Genomic DNA, 19385 nt, shown 5'->3' on the forward strand with positions numbered 1-19385 from the left:
ACAGTTTGTGTCGTCTTTATTTGTTTTGGCCAAGAAGACATTCTGCACAGTTTGGACTGGCTGTATGAACACAAAGTAAGGACACCAAACCGCCACGACTCGTCCGCCTCCCGAATCACTGCTCGCAGTTTGAGAGTACGACAAATAATACTCCAAACAGTGAAGTGAAATGGAGTTTTGGCTAGCAGACTTTAAAACAGAAAAAAGAATTTCTCCTTGAAGAGGATTGGTTTCTTGTTTCTCTTTGACGCGTCTCTCTAAACCTTTAGACAAAAACACGCTGAACCTCGGTGTGCCATGTCGGTAAAAACCCAAACTAAGGATGATAAAACGGCAGGAGGGGGCGGGGCTTGTTCAGGACCCCGGTGCTGAAATGGTGACATACAGAAATACAAAATCGAGGCATGTATTTACTCCTGTATGGCACACGCTCAGCAAGCCTCAACAGAACAATGCAGGTGTGGAGTTGAAGCCCTTTATAAATCGGGGACAAATAATAATAATAGTCATGACTTTAACAGCTCGCCCCAGAAGGGAAGTAGCTACTCAAACATACACCACCTCCATCTTTAGTGAGACCTACCACTACGCCTGGACACGTGTATGTACATGGAGTATGTTTTTTTTTAACTGTTTGACATTTCCAATTATTTATTAACTAATTGAACCCGAAGCAGGGACAGAAAACAGTGAGAGGGAGAGAGTATGAAAAACAAAGAGGGAGAATAACTGACGAGGCAATATCCCCTCCTTTCCCCAGGTCCAGTGCATCTCGATTACCCCTGAAACAGAATTGGAAAAAAGGGAGGGAGGAATAAGAAGAAAGAGGAAAGGAGAAGTCAGGAAGGAAGATGCTTAAGAAAAAAAAAAAATATATATATATATGTCCTTAGAGATGTACTTTAATGAGATGGTTTAACTGGCCTCTGCAGAGGAAACATTGCACAAAAAACAGTGACTTTATTCTACAGCCCACAGTGTGGAGGCGAATTACAGGAAAGAAAGTGCATAAAACAGGTTTGACCCGACAATTACAACAGGGCTGCGAGCTGCTTCTTAAGAAACACAGGAAGTAACAGGCTGTAAAATAAAGTGTAACCCACAGGAAAAAGATAAACACTGATCAAATATTACAATATTAACTTTCAGCTTTTCATTTATATTTCTACATAAGAATGATACACATGCTCTTAATAGTGTTACCGTGAAACACAAGTTTGACAAACTTGTATATGTTTTCCTCGGGTTTGTGGTGTTTTTTATCCATCTAGATTGTTCTGGCATGAGTTGCCCAGTCCTGGCTGTAGAGATGACCTGAATGTAATGATCATAGTGCCAAAATAATGTATTTATATAAGCCAGCAGTAAAGTATCTGAACAGAAATTATGACCTGGCTATGCGTAAAAAAAGTCAACAAGCCTCGATGTGAGCAGTTTAATGCACGGACTATTTTCTGAGGTTCCAATTTGAACACTGCGACCCACGAAGCATGCTGTGTTTGCAGTCAAACCTGATCACGGTGTGACGGCAACATGTTGATGTTTCCACGAAGAATGGAGTTCCCTTAATTCAAAGCAAGAATGCAGATCATATTACTGCAGCGAAGCAGCTTAGTGTCTGCTTTGTTTTGGCTACAAGGTGGCCGTGTAGACACCGCTACACAAAGTCTACTCCACGCACACAGATAATTATTATTTATTTTATTTTAATTACATTTCTCTACAAGTACATTCTGTCTTGTTTGTTGCAGGTGAACTTCGCTTAGCTGGACTGTTAAAACTGATACTGATACTTGGTGTCTTAAAAATCCGATATTTCAATATATCGACCAATTTTTTTTATTTCACACACACGAAACATGTTGTGGTTTATTGTTTTTAGTTTATCAACGTAGTTTTTATTTTTAAGTTTACTGTCTTGCTTACGCTTTGTCCAAACTGCTCGAATCAGCTGCTTGCAGTATGCAGCATACTGTTTGCGAGTTCAACAGTGCCCTCTGCTGGACACACTTTGCAATATCAACATCCGCAACATGGTTGTAGAGTGTTTCTCCCATCTCTTTTTTACTTTTACTTTTACTGATAGCAAAATAACTAACAATGGCTGATAAAATACCAGCATATCACCATATTATCAATAAATCAGTTGGCCTGTAGTTACGAGCACCGCTTTTGTGCTCCCCCAGTGTTAGCATTAAAAACCCTGTGATGTAATTGCCTCATTGTTTTATCTGTTAGCTCAGTAGGAAAATAAATCAACCACCGAGTGAGAGATCAGGAGTTCAATTTATCCTCAGTGTGTGTCCTATTTCTTGTTGTTCTGATCGGTCTCTCAGTTGGGAATGTTTTGTTTTCCTTGACAAAAGGATAATATGAAACATTGTCGACCTAACTTTTTCTTGTTATAAAGTCTAAGAAGAACTAAGAAGTATGTCTAGTGGGCGGATAACTATTTTTCATCCAAGACTAAATATTAAGAAACACCAAAATGTTGACAAGGAAAGAAAGAATGCAGATAGCTAATTAGCCAATTATTAATAACTGCATCAACACAGGAACAAATCTGCCAGTCGTGCATTGCTTTATAGAGTTACCAAGCTCCAGTTGCCTAGGTAACGTAAGGTATTTACTACCAGGATATATGTCAATCAACAGTATCCAGTAGCTCAACAGCTTGCTATGACTAGCTAGCAGTGGGCTACTTCTGACAGCTAAGCCAAGGCGGGAGGATCAGTGTTTACAAGGTGCCCCTAGTTCGAGCCTCTCACCTCAGGTACAGCCACATGTCCTTCTGCACAGCACGGTTGTAGTTCCAGAGAAACAAAATAGTTCCTACATGAAACTGCTCACAGAAAGGTAATAACATTTTTCTATTCTTTTTCTTTCTTTCCTTCAATGATGTGTGTTAGGGGACGTAACACACTGTCATGGATTCTGCTGACTTTTTAAATTTCTATTTTTTAGTGCTTTACAGCAAGCAGAGGGGCATTTAGTTCCACTGTACGATATCTCCAAAACCAGCCAACTCACGCTTAAACAGCCTAGATTCATAAACAGCACTACCGGTGGAAACACATATTGGATTTGGGGTGAAACTGTTTCTTTAAAGGGGTAGGCAAATCCACCAGGTCACCCTGCTCTGTAACCACCACCTCATACAGTATTAAATTTAAAAAAAAATTTGCAGAATTTGTTACATTTTGTCAAGTGACATCACTAATATATCCAGTCCAAACAAGTATATAGAGAAAAACACGCATTCATATTTAAAAACATGGATATTTCCAGTATAGTGCATATTTGTAATTGTAAATAATTGTAAATAAGGTCTTGTTTATTTATTTTTAATAATAGCAAAGGCCTCAGCCTCGGATCTTGATGTCCAGAGTTGCCTTCCCCTTGCTCCACTGACGTACAACATCTGTACATGGCTTCACACACACATCGCACTGGCATGGAGCATGCTGGTGGTTCGTGGTGTAATGACCGAACTCACGCGCATACATAATTTTACATGAGACACACTCATAAGCGCACACACACTTGTCTTCAGGCAGGCTGGGGTCAGGGCGGCGGTTGCGGGTAGAGAACAGCTGCGTGCTGCCACAGCTGCAGCTCTGCATTTACCTGCACGGGCTTATTTCCCCAAAGCTTTGATGCCAATCGCAGCTTCTTCATCCATTGCATTTAGGACGGTGATCTGAAAGAGCAGAAGTTCTTATGTAAAGTGCGATCATTTAAATTCGCAACGAGGCAGCCGTGGAAGCTGTCCGGTATCAGGCGCGGGAGAAAAAGGCAACCGTGCTCACCAGGATCTCCTCTCCGGCTTCATGCTTGCTCTCTATCTCCTTTCCCAGGTCTCCCTCTGGGATCTTCAGGTCCTCTCTCACCTCTCCACTGTCCTGGAGCAGAGACAGGTAGCCATCCTGGATCCCGATCAGCTGAGAGAGGGCAACAGCAAAAAAAACAGTGAAAAAAAAGAGTCAAAAGACTCTAAATGAATTAGGAGCTTTAATCACAGCGAGCTGTGATACATGCAGGCTTTATCATGTTCATCTTTCTGTTCCTTAATTAATTAACTGTAGTTTTGTTGTCAGTTTGTGAGCTTGAGTATACTGCTGCACACAACATGTTTTAATCCAGCATATCTGATCAACAGCGGCAGCACTCAATACCCTTTCTGGTCTCTGCACAAATATGATGTAACCTAGTTTCCATCTGTATGTGATCGGTTTGAGGTAAAAAAGAGGGTTTAAGTCTACATTTGAAGAATCATTAGAACATGACAAATGGTTATTTTTCTTTTACAGTATCTTCTTTTTCCTCTCCTTTGACTCCAGAGAGAAACACCTGACTCTGATATATGCTCCCCTGTATTCATCTTCACCTGGTGCTGAGCACGGCTGCTGGATTACAGCAACATTTTCATTGATACTGAATATCTAAAATAATAACTCAAATGTCTTTTTGATCACGATATAATAACACAGAACAAATAAATGAACTAAACAAACCAGAGCTTGATTAACTGCCCAGCCTGAGCATTGGGTATGTAGAAATGGCTCCTTTTTAGCGCTTATACCTGAAAATAATGCTGATGGGAGCTGAGAGACTGAGCCGAAACTGTAAAGCTGCTGCTGCAGAACCAAAACAAGATGCTGAAAGATGCTAAATAGCTCCATAGTGCATACAAGACATCAGTCAGTGCATTGTTGGAAAATAAAGTTTTCACAGGACTATGTGGCCCAGCGCAAACGTCACTGCACTCTTACTGCTTCCATAAGGAATTAAGAGGGTAACAAGCATCAGATGCTGATAATGAAATGCACTTGATTAACTGATCATCAGCAAGTTTGAGAACTTCTATAAAAGCAGACGTTTTCAAACTTTGCAGATCTAGACCATTTAGGTGTGTGTTAACACAAAACCACAGTCGTCTCAGGACATCTGTCTGACAGCTAAAGCTAACCTGGGTCATACTGCAGAACAATGATCATAAGCGTTTAAATCTACAACAGAATGAGTGAAAAAGAAAATAACTAAGGTCAAAGTTCACACCGAAACTTGACTGAAATGCTGTTGGAGGCTAATAAATCTGAAAGAAGTGAGGTAATGTTTTATAGAAGAGAAAATTCCTCTGCAGTGATCTGAAAGACTAATAAAATCATACAGACAATGATTACTTGTTACTCCTGGTAAAAGCTGTTTCTACAAGCTATTGATTCGCAGGGTGCACTTCAGGGAGTACTGGGAAAACTTTCTCTGTTGTAGGTGGATACCCAGATTAAACACGGCCAAAGTTTAAGTAAGGAGGTCAGTATATGGACAAGTAATCCATGTGAGCTACTGGATCACATGCTTTTCAAACCTTCTGTTTGCCAGTCACAGCCAATCGGAAAAGAAGATTTTTTAAATTAAACTAAAAGGACACCGTAGGAGAGTATAAGATAAAAAGGGATCGATGTAAACTCTCAGTCATGCAAAGCTACTACAGCAGAATCCCAGAGTGAAAATGTTTTTGTGGAAATGAGCTTAACGGGTTTTAATTTTCGGGGGATTTCAAAGTCACCTAATCTAAACTGGGTCTTTTCCCCCAGTCCACACTTTGGCTTGTCACAGCAGGTAAAGCAAAAGTGTTACTGCTAACATTATTGATGGCCTGGTTCTATTTTTAGACACCGGGAGGTCACGACAGTATCAGTGAGCCAGCATGCACAACACCGGCACCCTGAAACTGAACCAACTACAGCAAATTCGGCCTCTTCTCTCTTTGACATATCCATGCGGTGCGTTGATGCTTTCAAATGCGCGGCTGCGTAACAAAGCCGTGGGGTGCTGTTTTCCTTCCGTGTGCTCATGAAAGATTAACAGGATATTAAAAGACGTCATTAACGGCAGCATCTCCTCTTTCCTTCCCCGCGTCCACGTCTTGCAAATCTTCCCCCCCCAATTGCTACCTAACTGCCGACTGTCCTCGAGCAATCGGAAAAATTGTATCAGAAAATCTTGTGCTTATTAAACAGCGACACACATATTTGTGGTTATTGCTGTGCTGTCAAAGGCGGGGATGTTGATTTCCCGGTAATGACAAATAACGCATTCCTAATGATCAAATCAAAGCTTTCACAGAGGCGAGGAGAAGGAAAGGCTCGATTTCTAATGTCACACGAACATTAACACAGCGTGACAGAGACGTCTTATCAAAGACGTCGCTTTGAGCGGCTTCATTGTGGGAGCTGCAGAATTACTCCTACCAGCATGGGAGCCGCAGCATCTGTGCCTCACCTGGTAATCCATTCTCTTGATGTTGGGGACGTCCATGTTGTGAGTGGAGGGACAAATATCTTCATACTTCTTACCAGAGAATATGTCGATGCCAACCAAGTGCACCTGCGCACACAAACACACACACAGAGGGTGAACAATGTCCTTTCTAATGGGCGTGCAAAGAGAGCACTTCAGCTACCTGCTATCCTCTAAAAGCCATGATTTGCTATAAATAATATTTCCAAGTTTAGTACATGTAATTTTCCAAGTACTTGAAGAGCTGAAAGCTACAACCCTGATGAGGCACAATGTTTTTGAACAGGCTGAAAGCGTGAGTTCATATGCATTAATATTAGTGATCGTGACCTCGTGTCTATTTCAGAGATGAACGGATGACCAGCCCAGCGCTAACTCACCGACTCTCATCGCTAATTCTCCCTCAGCTGAAGCTCCAATGAAAATGATTTCAGAACTGCACTGCATTTATACTGCGTCCACATTGGAGAAGACCTGTTTTATTACAGTCATTATTCTTATTTTGCAGATAGATATGTCCTGGCATGAGAATCCCCTGTGTAATTCTGTACATCAGGAATTTACCGACCTTGGCGTGGCCGTGCTTGCCAGTCTTGGAGGTGGACATCTCGACAATCTTGCAGGGTCGGCCTTTCAGGACAACAAAGCCGTTTTTGCGCAGGGCAGAGCACTGCATGGGGTAGGTGGCGGATGCCCCAGCATCACCAGTCTGGAAATCCAGCTCTGCATCTGCCATGCCTGCTGCAGAGGCCAAGAAAAGGAGAGTAAGGAGGTGTATATAATTAGCATTTCAGCTAAAAATGAATCCACTTTTAATCTTTACCAGCTTAACCAGTCCTACCAACACTAACAGCTAGAAGTAGGCGGATTGGTCCAAGTAGCGATGCTGGTATCGGTATCAGATCGATACTAGGATGACAGGATCAATAGTTTGTTTCTGTCTGTAGTGTTACTTCAAACATGATTATGAATAATGCCTGAATCTTTTTGTGCTGACTGTCATGTCTATTTTATTTGAGCCTATAGCGCATTTAGACAACGGAAGTTGACCCAAAGTGCAAAATGCCTATGATCCAAACCTGAATAAAGAAATACTGATCATTTACGCACAATTTCTTACGTTTAGCTCACGAATCCGAACATTTTAACTTTGGGAAATCTTTCTGTGCGTACAAATGTCTAAAACTACTCCTCTCGCATTTGAAATCCATAAGTAAATCAAAGAGGCGTCTCCGTGGGGTGACTTATTAAACCCGCTTGTTGTGAAGCAAAATAAAAAAATGTTTCGGTAAGTCACACCCCGGGTGGTAAAAGTCTGTGTGCTCACTCCGCAGTGTGCAGCCGACTGCGGCCTAGAGCTCACAGGACGTGCCACGGCCCGTCGGCTGCAACGTCGCTGTACCCCCCCGTATCCATGCGCACTGGCAGCTGCACTCTGGCCGAGGCCCTCCAGATGAAGGCGGACAGACCGCATTTTAAGACCCTTAAACCCTCCGCACCATTAAGGAGAGCTTCTGCATTACAGTGGCGCTGGGAGCCCACACGCCCACAGACGTGGAAATTTGACTGAATGCTGTGCCTGTACCTCACAGTAATGACTAAGCTAATACTCGCCATGGCTACGGCGGGCAGCAGCAGTCTGAGGAGACGATGCCTGCGAGTTTTTAGCCAAGTTTGTGCGCTGACTGTGAGAGTTCACAGAGGCGGTGGCAGAGTCTGCTCTGGTTGACAATTTCAGCAGTGGCTTTTTTTAGGATTTGAAGAGCAAAATAAATTATAATGATAACGGGGAAACGGCTATCTTTCGCTCTTTTCCCCTCCAAACAAGAAAAAGGGAGGAAAGCGTCAGTGTAACCAGACTGTTGCAGGATGTGATGGGTTAGCGGAGGGCGTGTTGCAGCTTTGGGTAATTAGGCTGCTGCTGGCAGCCCGAGGTTGGGGTTAAAGGGACTATATCATAACAGGGCTTCGGACGGACATGTGCACAGGATAACTGATCTGCTCAGGCGCAAACACGCCCCGTCTATTGGATGTTTTGATTAGGAACTCACCCTAGTGATAATGGGTCTCCTCTCCTGTGTCACTTATCAGCCTTTCTCCCCTTATTCCTCCTCCTCTTTTGCCTCTCAGTGTCCGTGCTAACGGGTCGTCTGGCCCGGAGCCTGTTTCCTCCTTGGTGGCTCGTTTGCGAAGTCCCCCACTGTCTCTCTTTTTTTTCCTCCAAACAAACAAACAAAAAGCTATTCGCTACCTCCTTTATTCCGCTTTCATTCCGGGTCTTTTAGCACACCTGTCCTGTCCCAGAGAGCAGTTTACCTCGTAAAGAGGTACACCGCCGCTAAACTCAGCCGCCTGGCCCAAAAAGAATCAGAGCCCTACACCCCGCTATGTATGTACTGGCTGTACCCTGCACTCCACCTTCTCCGTCTCTTCCCTCATCCAGCTCCCCACCACTGTCAGGGCATGGGGATAAAAAGAAGTCTAAACTGCCCGCTTCCCTTTGGCACTATCAAAATAAAATCCCCATCCATGTTATTGCGTCTTTATTGCGCAGTTGTGACCGTTTTTCCAGGGTTTTTAAAAATAAAATACAGCCTGAAGTTTTTATTTTTATTTTTATGTGATTCTAATGTTTGCAGATGGAGAGAGGGCAAAGTGAGAGCTCGTTATCCAGTAACGTTAGCTAGCAGTGGTTAATTAGTTACATGCAGTTTAGAATAGAGTGTATACTGCAGTGTAGCTACAGTGTAGCACATTCAATGCAATGTCTACAGTATTTATGGCAATACACTGATATTTCACATCACTGCATGAGCAAGCCTTCTTGATAGGAAAAATATAATAATAATAATAATAATAATAATAATAATAATAATAATAATAATAATAAAATAAGTCAGGCTACACTTCAAAACTAGATCTGTTAGAGATCTATTGTGGGCTAACTGTAAATGTACTGTCTGATATGCAGTACTGTGCAAAAGTCTAAAGCCACCCCTCATTTCTTTATATTTTGCTTCCACTGAACCACACTCTTTGAACATACCTTAAATGTGGTCTTGAGCTAAAGTTCTCCCGACTCTCTGAAGGTCTTTTCTCTTTGGTCATTGGGTGCTTTTTAATTCATTTTCAGAGGAGTGTTTTTGTTGTTGTTTTTCAAGCCACTTCACACTGACCTATGAATCATCCAGGCATTAAAAGGCACCTAACAGACAACTTAGCAAAGATTGTATCTTTGGGGACTTTGTTACAAGCAGCCTGTAACAAAAACAGAATTTCTTTTTAGCTCCACAAAATCGGTGTGTTCTTAAAAAAATGGAGGAAAATGAACAAGTGGAGGACAAAAGAAGAAATGGGCTGAAAAAAACTGTCTACCAAAAATGAGAGTAGGGGAGACCGGGGATAGTTGTAACATTTTTGACATTTCTGTCTGTAAATTGGAGCTCTTTTAAGGTAGTGGATTCAAAATGTAATGCAAAGTATTTACATGTCTCTGCTATTAAATAGTGCAGCTATTTTCTCTGCAGCACAATTACCCATTGCATGGTATGGTCTCAAACACAAAGAGTGAAATGTTACAATTAACCCCATAGTCTGGGTTAGTTGTAACATATCATGGGGTGAAATGTAACACAATGAAATAAGGGTACTGACAAAACATTTACATGTAATCCTTTTTATGCAACACCTGAATGCACTTAGAGCCATTTGTGTAGCTATGTGTGTGTGACAGAATGCAGAAATCTAGCTTTTGAACATATTCCAACCCCCCAAAAAAGACAAATTATGGAATTTTCTGCAACTGAATATTTCATTAATTTTGGTTGGTCTTCCTTGAGTTTGGCCTCATTGGCTCAGTGGGCATTATAACCTACAACTCTTGCACCAACTTTTGAACATAACAATGAAGCTGAAAAAATGTAGTTGTGCACCAGCATCGCAATTCCATTACTTTTTATCATGGCTTACCTTGGTGTGGTTTGCAAAGTGCTTCAGAAAGATGAGGAAATCTGTTTCTTGCACCCATCCTGATTTATTTCCACTACCAATACTTCCTACTGGTCCATCTCTGACACAGTGGTCTGCATAATGTATGTGTGGGAACACAAACAGTGGTTGTGTTGCCAATGGCATTAACCGCATATACAAAGGCGACCAGTGAACCTCTCTCTGCTGATGTCGTTGCCCCAACTTGTTTAATATAAGTTAAAGTAATAGTGTGGTAAGTTGTAACATCTGCATTATTGTTACAACTGACCCAGACTGTTGCTGTTACAACTGACCCAGACTCCTATAGCCATGACCTAGCAAACATTACAGCCAATGGCTAAAACATTAGCACTAAAGACCTACACAGAATATATCCCCATAGACATACAAATAACATAATTTAGGTTTGATGAGTTTAACTGCAAAGCAGATAATGCTATTAGAAATTGAAATAAAGTAGAAAAACCTACTTTTTGGCATACAAATTACTTTTTCTCGTGTTAAATTGTCTGTGTTTGACAAAATGTGCTGATTTTTCACATGTAATAGCAGAAATGAATTGGGCATGCACAGGATGAATCACATCATTTGAAACTTAGCCCTGATTGGAGAAATTGGAAGTGTTACAACTGACCCACGTTACAACTATCCCCGGTCTCCCCTACTTATATGTGCTGTATTATCCTGTATGTTTGTATGCGTTTCAATAAATCACTCCAACTATTTCCCATTTGTCTAGCCAAAATACAAAGAAATGAGGGGTTGCACAAGACGTCTAAACAGCACTGTGTATACTGATACAGATACACAAGCACACAGAATAATACGACGCTGATTATTATAGAGTGTGAATCGACCAGATTTTGAACCCTTTTTTCATTTTTTGCTTCTCAATAAAACACCGAAAGCTGTCTGTGCCTCAGTACTACAATACTACAATTCAATGCTACAAATAATATAACTGCTCGTTAAAACGCAAAACCACGTCTCCTTTCATTATTACAATAACACGCTTTTATACTGAAGGGGAAGTTCTGACTTTTCCGGTCTTTCTCTGGCTAATTTATAGCGGCTTGATGCTGCTTTCATACCAATGTCCACGAAACAAACCTAGACAATTTGGTGTATTCTGCGCATGCGTAGCTTTTCTAGCGCAGCATGCATTCAGTCCTGCTCTTATTTACCTTGCCTTACCTTACCTTGGGGTGTAGTTCGTAAACGCTACGACCAATGTGTGTACCAAGGATTTTACAACAGTTTTCAGAGTGCAAAAATTTTTTCCAATAGCAGAAATTATTCCTTAAAACTACCATCTGTTAAATTCCTGTTCCAGAGCTGCAGTGCGTTCATAGGAACATTGCCCACCAGATACACTGTCCAGAAAATACAGTTACATAGAAAAGGGTGCATACAGGACCTTAAACAGGATACAAGTATATCCCCTTATAATTTAACCCGGATCACTGAAAACATTCTTAATCCAGAGAGCCAGTGCTGCCATCCTGCCAGTGTGCCTCTCTGCATTCTGCAATTCCCTCTGTTACTAATTATTACTCTTCTCATTAGCGTCTTTTCTCTGTCCAGAGACCCATGGCCTCTGCGTATCCAGCGAACTATCTCGTTGAACTTGGCAGTTCTTGGAGCTGCTGGGTTAAATTTAGTGCTCTGAAAGTAGAGTCCTATGACCTGAGGGCTGCAGTTAAAGGTATACTGTAGCTTAACCCCCAAATTAAAAGGCTCTTATTGTTGCCCCTTTTTAACTTCATGGAAAGTCACAGCGACCTACACATCTGGGCAACAGTCCTCAAACGGGGAAAATATATTTATGGGTAAAAAAATGACCATCGAACCTCTGAAGAGAGCTCACCCACCAATCAAGTACAATTTTAAAGTTGATCCTTGGCCAGGGTTTATTTGGTAGAGGTGGGTGGATCGATCCAAATATCGAGAGCATAGATACCAATGCTGGTGTTGGTGCTTGAGCGATACTGGCACAATATGATCAGTAGTTTGTTTCTCTAATCTAAGTTCAGTATGTAGCCCACAGAACATTGCTCTATGAAAAATGCCTGAACCTTTTTATGTTCACTGTCACATCTATTTTATTTATAGCACACTTAAACAACAGAAGCTGACCCAAGGCGCACATTTACATTCCAGGTCACCAGGTCCAGGAATATGATATTGTCTGGTGCACAGACTATCTATGTTGGCTTATTTTTTTAAACATGGATACATAACCGGACGAACATTTATATCGGGTCATGTAATACACAGGCATTTAAATGATTGAAAAACACTTAAGACTCTTTATTGTCATTGTGCAAGCATAACAATATTACACTTATACTGCCTCACATAGTGTACAAATTTAAATAACAGATAAATATACTAAGCAAAAAAGGTACAAAATAAGTGTATATAAGGAGTACATGCATATATATGCATTTATCAAGATCTACTCCTTTTTCATAATAAAAATGAAACCTTAATGAATACTTTCAGCTTGGGTTACTGTTGTCTTCATCGAAAAAAATGAAGACAAGGCTTCATTAAAACACAGAGAGACAGCACTGAGTGGAACATTACCTATAGTCATGCAATTTGTTTTTAAACAGATGACTGAAGTTATGATGTACTTTTTTAAAAAATGCTGTGATAATTTACAATAGTCCCTGGCTTGCCGAAGACAAGGATTCATCGCAGGTCAGGATTAAACATTTAAACTGTTTAGGCTGGCTCACCTCCAGATCCTCCAAGTACCAAATATTAACTCTGCTTGGAGAAGGGTCTTATGGCACAGTTGCAAAATGTGTCAGAATGGCCCCCCCAAAAAAACTGTAGCCATTAAAATAATGAAACGTGAAAACTGAAAAGACCCGTTGGAAAACCAAGAGGTAAAAACTGCTGCCTAGAATTTCAGAAAGATGTGTGGAGTGGATGTAAGGACTGTGATGAAATGCCTATAAAATGTTTATTTCTGTTAAACTAATGTAAAAACCATCTGTAAACTATGTTTCTAGCTCACTGTTAGAAAACTTAACACCTGTAACTCCAACAAACACAATATAGTTAAATGGTACCAGGCTTTTACAGACAGTGGACGTCTATGCCTTGAGTTTGAATATCTTGAAAAAAGTCTTTTCGACTTTATGAAAGAAAGAAATTTCAAACCTCTGAGATACATAATGGAGACCCAAGGACGACCCCCAGAGAAAATGTTAGACTCTCAACGTATTGTAAAACATAAATTTTGTGCTGCCGATTTGTCCAGTGTGCTAACAAGTTTCTCTATCTTTTCAGACAGCTGAATAATATTTTCAAGAGTTTGGGATTCAGTTCTTGGACAAAAGGAAAATAAAACTGAGTTCTCTGGATGACCTCTTACATGTAACTTTACTTTTTGACCATTTAGTGGGCAAAAAAATGAGAACTTATTTCTGTGGAGAACATAACACACACAAATAAAAAAGTATCTAGAAGTGCTGATGGATATAAATAATCAGGGGTACAGTGAAATAAAGGACATTTTGATCAATTGAAATTGCACTCTTCATCCATCCAAATAGCATCCATCTAAAATGTACCAGAAAGCTGATTCTGCTGCTGACTTTTGCCTTAAGCTTCTTGTACCCCAGATACTGTGACTCTGCTACCTTGGTCAGTTGGTGTCTGATCCAAGCATGCCACATTTGACTGGTCTACATAGCGTCCGTGCCATATGGCAGAAAGCTATATTACAGTGTCCCCCCCCACCCCCTCAAAAAATGCACAGGCTAAGCAAAATACAAGGACTCCAATCGAGTCTGAGCTTTTATTTTTAATCAATTAATTAATTACTTTTTTTTAAAATTCATTTTGAGAAATTTGTTGTTCAGGAGCTGAAAGAAATATCAGAAACTTTTCATTGTTGCTGTATTTACATATGGGGAAAAATCCTCCCAGATCACTCAGCGTTCTTTTGCAGACCTGAAACAGGTTAACAGCAGGTAAAAATGCTAATGTGTATCAGACTGTATGTGTCTAACTTCTACAGTTTCACTGTTGCTGTTATATTGCTGTACTGGAATGCAGCTATTGGCTCTCTACATGTTGTATATGCATATTGGGATTTTCACTCACCGATATAAACAGCATTGTGTCATAAAGAAATTTTTACTCACTAGCTGCTAAGTTGTGCTGTAATTTATGTTGTGTGAAAAGCCACTACGAGGCTGTGTTTTTAAGCTATAACATTTAGATCGATAGGGATGAACGGCCTCTCATAAACTGACTCCAGTCATTCTATTTTTATATAAATAGAACCCACCGATTCTATTTTTTATAAATATATATATATAAAGAAAAAAAAAAAAATCAGCCTCCTTTCACTCATGCCTGTCCTCCACCTGACAATTTTCCGTCCCAATTGCCGCCCTCGCTTGACCAATCAAATTCGAGCTCGCGCTTTCGTGGAAACCAATGAGGGCGCGGCTTCCGTCCGGCAGTCCGAGGGGATGCCGGGATAAAAACTTAGCAGTGGCGCTTGGGAAAGTTTCGGGAAGAGTAGGAGGGAGGGGACTCGGGAGTGGAAGTGTAGTAACCCGACAGCGAGCATGACCGACGCCGAGGCGCAGAGCGCTCCACCATCGGCACCGGTGGAAGACAAACCACAGCCGGAGAGGAAAGTTATAGGTGCGTGTAGAAGTACTCTATCCGCCGAGACTTCTTGGTAAACGTCCAGAAAACGTTTAAAGTTAGCGCCTTCTGACCGAGCCTGGGTGTGAAAAACAGAATGTGTGTGTGTGTGTGTGTGTGTGTGTATATTTTACCCTTTCTTCTGTGATTTTTCTTAAAGTGTGTGAAGCTATCTGTTAATTACCGCAGCCTGAGGTGCCACTGCTGTCTCCGGTGTGGCTCGTTTTAGGCAACACGTGTTTGAGGCTGAGTTTTTCAGGTTTTTGTGGGGACTATATTCCAAAAAACATGCTTAAACTCGTGCTGTTGAAAACAAAGTTATTTGACTGTCACAAATATTGACTTGTTCAGCTCATGCCTAATAAAAGGTCTCGAGGACACAGGTGCTTTTTTTTTTTCTTTCTTTCTTTTTTTTAATGTTTTCCCCACATGTCACTCCAGTGGCTGCCTCTGGTTTAATCACAGATATTTGTGTTTGTGTGGGTATGGAGCTGATTCAGACTGATGGCGTTGTTTGTATAGAAGTCCATGTTAACCGAACACTTTGAACGCATGACCCAAATTTTCTTCTTTATCAGCTGTCGTTCACGCGCTTAGTAAGCGAAACACGCGCACGCGCCCTCCCAGGTGCAAATCATTGCAGAAGGAAATTTGGCCAAATTAAACTAGTTTAAACTGCCGTAAAACAAACACAAAAACGAGCCGGCTTTGAGCTTGTCTCTGTGAGGAAGAAGACATCGTTCAGGTGTCCGTGTGACTCGTCTTTAACTCCTTAATTGTCAGACGTGTTCCCATGTCGCCTCGTGACCTAGTGCAGGCCTGGTTTCAAAGTCTTGCGGTTAATGATTGACACACAGAGCTCCCACTTGTGAGCAGGTCACTGCTGATGTAATCAAGATAACGGTGTGAGCTCTGAACGACTACTTGCTCTGTAACACTCCCTTATTCATTTGATGTGCTCTTGTTGTAGCCACTTTGGTCCAAGGCACAGTGAAATGGTTCAATGTGCGTAATGGGTATGGATTCATTAACAGGTAAGGTGTTTCTAATTGTTTTTACCTTTTACCCTTATTTTGGAGTATTCCTCGCATTTTTTTATTTTTTTTATTTTTTTTTTTTTAGTCCATTGTTTGCTAATGAAGTTTTATTTCTTGCAGGAATGACACCAAAGAAGATGTATTTGTTCATCAGGTAAGGTATGGGGGGGTTTGTCGTCGTCGTCTTCTTCTTCATGTGAGTTAATTGTACCCACATTTTTACTGCTAGCCATGTCTCCTCAGACAGCAATCACGAAGAACAATCCCAGGAAATTTCTTCGCAGTGTAGGAGATGGGGAAATTGTGGAGTTTGACGTGATTGAAGCAGCTAAGGTATGGCGGGGACAAAATGTGACATTCTCGCCTGTTTAAAAAAGAGATAAAAAAAACTGCTCTTGGAGAAAGCATTTCAGGCATGTCTCTGTTCCGAAGGGCTCCGAAGCAGCTAATGTTACCGGTCCAGGTGGTGTTCCGGTAAAAGGAAGCCGCTATGCGCCCAACAAACGGCGATTCCGTCGACGGTTCTTTCCCCGAAGCCCTCGGCCCGGCGACCAGAGCAAACCAGCTGATGGCCAAGGTCCTGATACTGACAGATCGGGAGAGAGTGAGGGAGCGAGGCCTCAGCAACGCCGCCGTAGGCCGCGCAGGCCACGGCAGGAGACACAAGATGTAAGCTAAAGAGGAAAGATGGGTGTGAGGGAGACTACAACCTTTGGGATGAAGCTTAGCATTGAGATGGACTGAAGTAGTTTAAAGCTTATGTTGGTCTTTTGTGTTTGTTTTTTTTGTTTTTTTCAATTTAGGGTGAAGTTGGCGAGCAGAAGGATGGAGTCGAAGAGGGTGGTCAGACACAGAGTGATCAGACCCAGCGGCCGCCACGACGCAGATTCTGGCGCCCATACCGCAGGTAACTTAATGGTCCTGCTTAGATATCCTGTTTGAAGGACTTCTTGAGGCAATTTAATGTGCTTTCCTCGGATTCAGGCCATTCCGTCCTCGCCCACCTCCCAATCAGGCTGTAGAAGGCCAGGAGGCGGCTGCACCAGCAGAGAGCCTGGAGAAGAGCGAGCTGCCGCAGCAGCAGCCACAGCACGACGAGGCGGCGGCGGCGGCGGCGGCACCTGAGAGCCCACAGACCAATGGAGAAGCAGGGGAGGGCCAAGGCCAGAAACAACGCCGCCAGTTCAGACGACGCAGGCAAAGGAATTCAGAGTCCTCTGTCTCCAAAGTAAGATATTTATATAGCTGAAGATCATAAATATCACTCAGTGAGGAAACTATGCACAGATGAGCTGTTAGTGATGTTTGGGGAGGAAAAGATCAGTACCCACATGAGCTTATTTTTCACTGCAAAGCTGTCCTGGCCACAGAAAATGATTATCAGAAGATATTAAGGCTCTAATGCAAGCAGTAAAATGCTGAACACTGCCTGCAGCCTGAGACTTGTAAGAGTATGTAATGTGTTATCTTCACCATGCCTGGCGGATGGGTGGGCGGGCGAAACACACCTAAGTTTGAATGCAAGAACGAGGTGACGTAGGATTTTGAAATTGATACTATGGATGCGTCTACAAAAATCTTGTACAAGTTTCAGAATCTCAGTGACCTTGACCTCAAGGTCAGAGGTCACATTTTTCTCAAAATCACCTAGGATTTTCTAATGTATAACTTAGTTGCATCTGGTAGGAGGATGGGGGGCAGCACTGGGAGCTGCCACCATTTTTAAATATATTATATATATTACACTTGACGTGTGTTATTCTCATTGGCTTTAATCAGGACCTGAGTGAAAAACTGCAGTTCGCCTCATCTGAAAATATGCCTGAATGACAAGAAAAACCCTTAAGTCCCTGTAATATTTACTGTCTAGCTGGTAGACAGGAGTCTAACTATTAGAATTTCTATGGTTTTGTCCCTGTGATTATTAGCTTTAGATCTTCTAAAGTTCTAAAGCTTTAGTATTTTACTAATATTTTCACTCTTGTCTTTTCCATGTATTGAAGAATGATACAGAGAAGTCTGCATCAGAGCCTGGCACCCCACCACAGACCTCAAAGCCATCTGATACAAAACCCGCATCAAAGTCGCCAAAGACCTCCCCCAAAATCTCCCCCAAAACGGTAAAATCGCCTGAGGTAAGACATTAAAGTTGCTCTTTGCTTTTCTAGCTGGTTCATTTTTCATTGGTAGGTGTTTTGTTGACAAATCTCAGCTGCGTTCTTCCCTTCAGCAGGCAGCTCCAACAACTGTGCCAGCACCAGCAGAGTGATGACCACGAGGATGGTCACATGACCCTTGGCAAGAGGTGGGACCCCACATTAAAGTGGCGCAACCTTGGATTAGACAGGGTGGGAGACGTGAGGGTGTAGGGTTGCACTTCTTGTGCTGCATGTGCAACATTAGCAGTCTGTCACAGAGGGCCTGATGATGGACATTAACTCTTTAGTCAAGTAAATGGATTTAAGGCGGAATGATGGCATTGAAAGGAGTCTTTGAGAACGCTGCCTGTGTTTGGAGTCAGACTTTTGTTTAACACAGGGAAGATTTTTGGCTCAAATTCTGGGAAATTGGATTTTCTTTCAATATAATCCTTGACTCAGGACTAAGTGCCTCTTTTATTTTTTTATTTTTTTTATTAAAGGTCTTTTTTGTGGTCTCTTTCAATCCATCTCTCCTGCATTTTCTTTTGTTTCCCATAGGTCCTAGGGTTGGAGGACTGGACCTATTTAAGACCACATGCACTGCTCTCCCCTCCCTGCGCTCCCCCAATCCTCCAACCTACCACTTCTCGCTGTCATCCTTCAGGCCCCTTCCCCACCCCCTCATCTTGTCTTGTGTTGTCCTGTCCACACTGACATCTGGAGTGGGTGGGAAAGGGGGGGAGGCACGGGGTAAGGGGATACAGGTGGTTGGTGGGTGCACATTTAGAAATTGAAAGTACATCTTTTAAAAAAGGGGGAGAGAGGAAAAAATGGGAAGTTATTCCACCCCCACCCCTTAGAAATATTTTCTTTAATAGAGCAGATGGGGCCCATCATGTAGTTTAATTTGGCTTCTGATTAATTTGGTTAAAGAGGGGAACGCTAAGCAGGTCTGCGATTGGTGATGCATAATGGGAGTCGGTTTAGTTCTTTTAACACCTCAAATCAATTCTTGAAACGTACTACTCCCTTAATCTTCTTGGTTGAGGTTGGATTAAAAAGAAGCTTAATTTCCTTTTTGTTTTACTTGTGTGTGTGCTTTTCTTTGGAGGGGATTATGTGCAATGTTAATACTTAAAATGCTAATTAATAAATCATGTTTGCAAATCAAGATTCGGTCTTTTTTTTTTTTTTTTTTTTTTTTTTTTTTTTTTTTTTTTCTCCTTCCCCTTCTGAC

At 41.8% G+C, this 19385-nt stretch overlaps 2 protein-coding genes across 6 annotated transcripts; one reads left to right on the top strand and one right to left on the bottom strand.

The window, feature by feature from the left end:
- Position 1: 1 nt before the first annotated feature.
- On the bottom strand, positions 2–8782 carry LOC100699078 (eukaryotic translation initiation factor 5A-1). Of its 2 annotated transcripts, none has more exons than XM_005463835.4 (6): positions 8355–8782; positions 6872–7041; positions 6286–6390; positions 3810–3941; positions 3628–3700; positions 2–782 (listed from the first exon to the last, which is right to left on the bottom strand). In XM_005463835.4, the coding sequence occupies exons 2-5, from the start codon at positions 7037–7039 to the stop codon at positions 3638–3640; spliced, it is 468 nt and encodes a 155-aa protein (XP_005463892.1). In that variant the 5' UTR covers positions 7040–7041; positions 8355–8782; the 3' UTR covers positions 2–782; positions 3628–3637. The 2 variants fall into 2 exon arrangements, with proteins under 2 accessions (XP_005463892.1, XP_003458752.1); XM_003458704.5 differs by having other exon boundaries at positions 6872–7044; positions 8355–8780.
- A 6014-nt stretch (positions 8783–14796) lies between these two features.
- LOC100702319 (Y-box-binding protein 2-B) lies at positions 14797–19319 on the top strand. Of its 4 annotated transcripts, none has more exons than XM_013266478.3 (10): positions 14797–14967; positions 15941–16004; positions 16128–16161; positions 16251–16340; positions 16440–16676; positions 16811–16914; positions 16992–17235; positions 18011–18142; positions 18241–18312; positions 18707–19319. In XM_013266478.3, the coding sequence occupies exons 1-9, from the start codon at positions 14889–14891 to the stop codon at positions 18274–18276; spliced, it is 1020 nt and encodes a 339-aa protein (XP_013121932.1). In that variant the 5' UTR covers positions 14797–14888; the 3' UTR covers positions 18277–18312; positions 18707–19319. The 4 variants fall into 4 exon arrangements, with proteins under 4 accessions (XP_013121932.1, XP_003458764.3, XP_013121931.1 ...); XM_013266477.3 differs by having other exon boundaries at positions 14798–14967; positions 18238–18312; XM_003458716.5 differs by having other exon boundaries at positions 18241–19319.
- Positions 19320–19385: the final 66 nt, after the last annotated feature.

The sequence above is a fragment of the Oreochromis niloticus genome, linkage group LG3 (assembly GCF_001858045.2).
Source record: "Oreochromis niloticus isolate F11D_XX linkage group LG3, O_niloticus_UMD_NMBU, whole genome shotgun sequence".
Classification (NCBI taxonomy): domain Eukaryota; kingdom Metazoa; phylum Chordata; class Actinopteri; order Cichliformes; family Cichlidae; genus Oreochromis; species Oreochromis niloticus.

Bases quoted from the DNA above. Each gene is read 5' to 3' on its own strand.
- LOC100699078 (XM_005463835.4), bottom strand. From the start codon at position 7,039: ATGGCAGATGCAGAGCTGGATTTCCAGACTGGTGATGCTGGGGCATCC. The intron at 3,942-6,285 runs GTGAGGCACAGA...GCCCTCTCTCAG, and splicing joins TCAAGAGAATGGATTACCAG to CTGATCGGGATCCAGGATGG. The intron at 3,701-3,809 runs GTGAGCACGGTT...CTGCTCTTTCAG, and splicing joins AAGCCGGAGAGGAGATCCTG to ATCACCGTCCTAAATGCAAT.
- LOC100702319 (XM_013266476.3), top strand. From the start codon at position 14,889: ATGACCGACGCCGAGGCGCAGAGCGCTCCACCATCGGCACCGGTGGAA. The intron at 14,968-15,940 runs GTGCGTGTAGAA...CTCTTGTTGTAG, and splicing joins GCCGGAGAGGAAAGTTATAG to CCACTTTGGTCCAAGGCACA. The intron at 16,005-16,127 runs GTAAGGTGTTTC...TATTTCTTGCAG, and splicing joins GGGTATGGATTCATTAACAG to GAATGACACCAAAGAAGATG.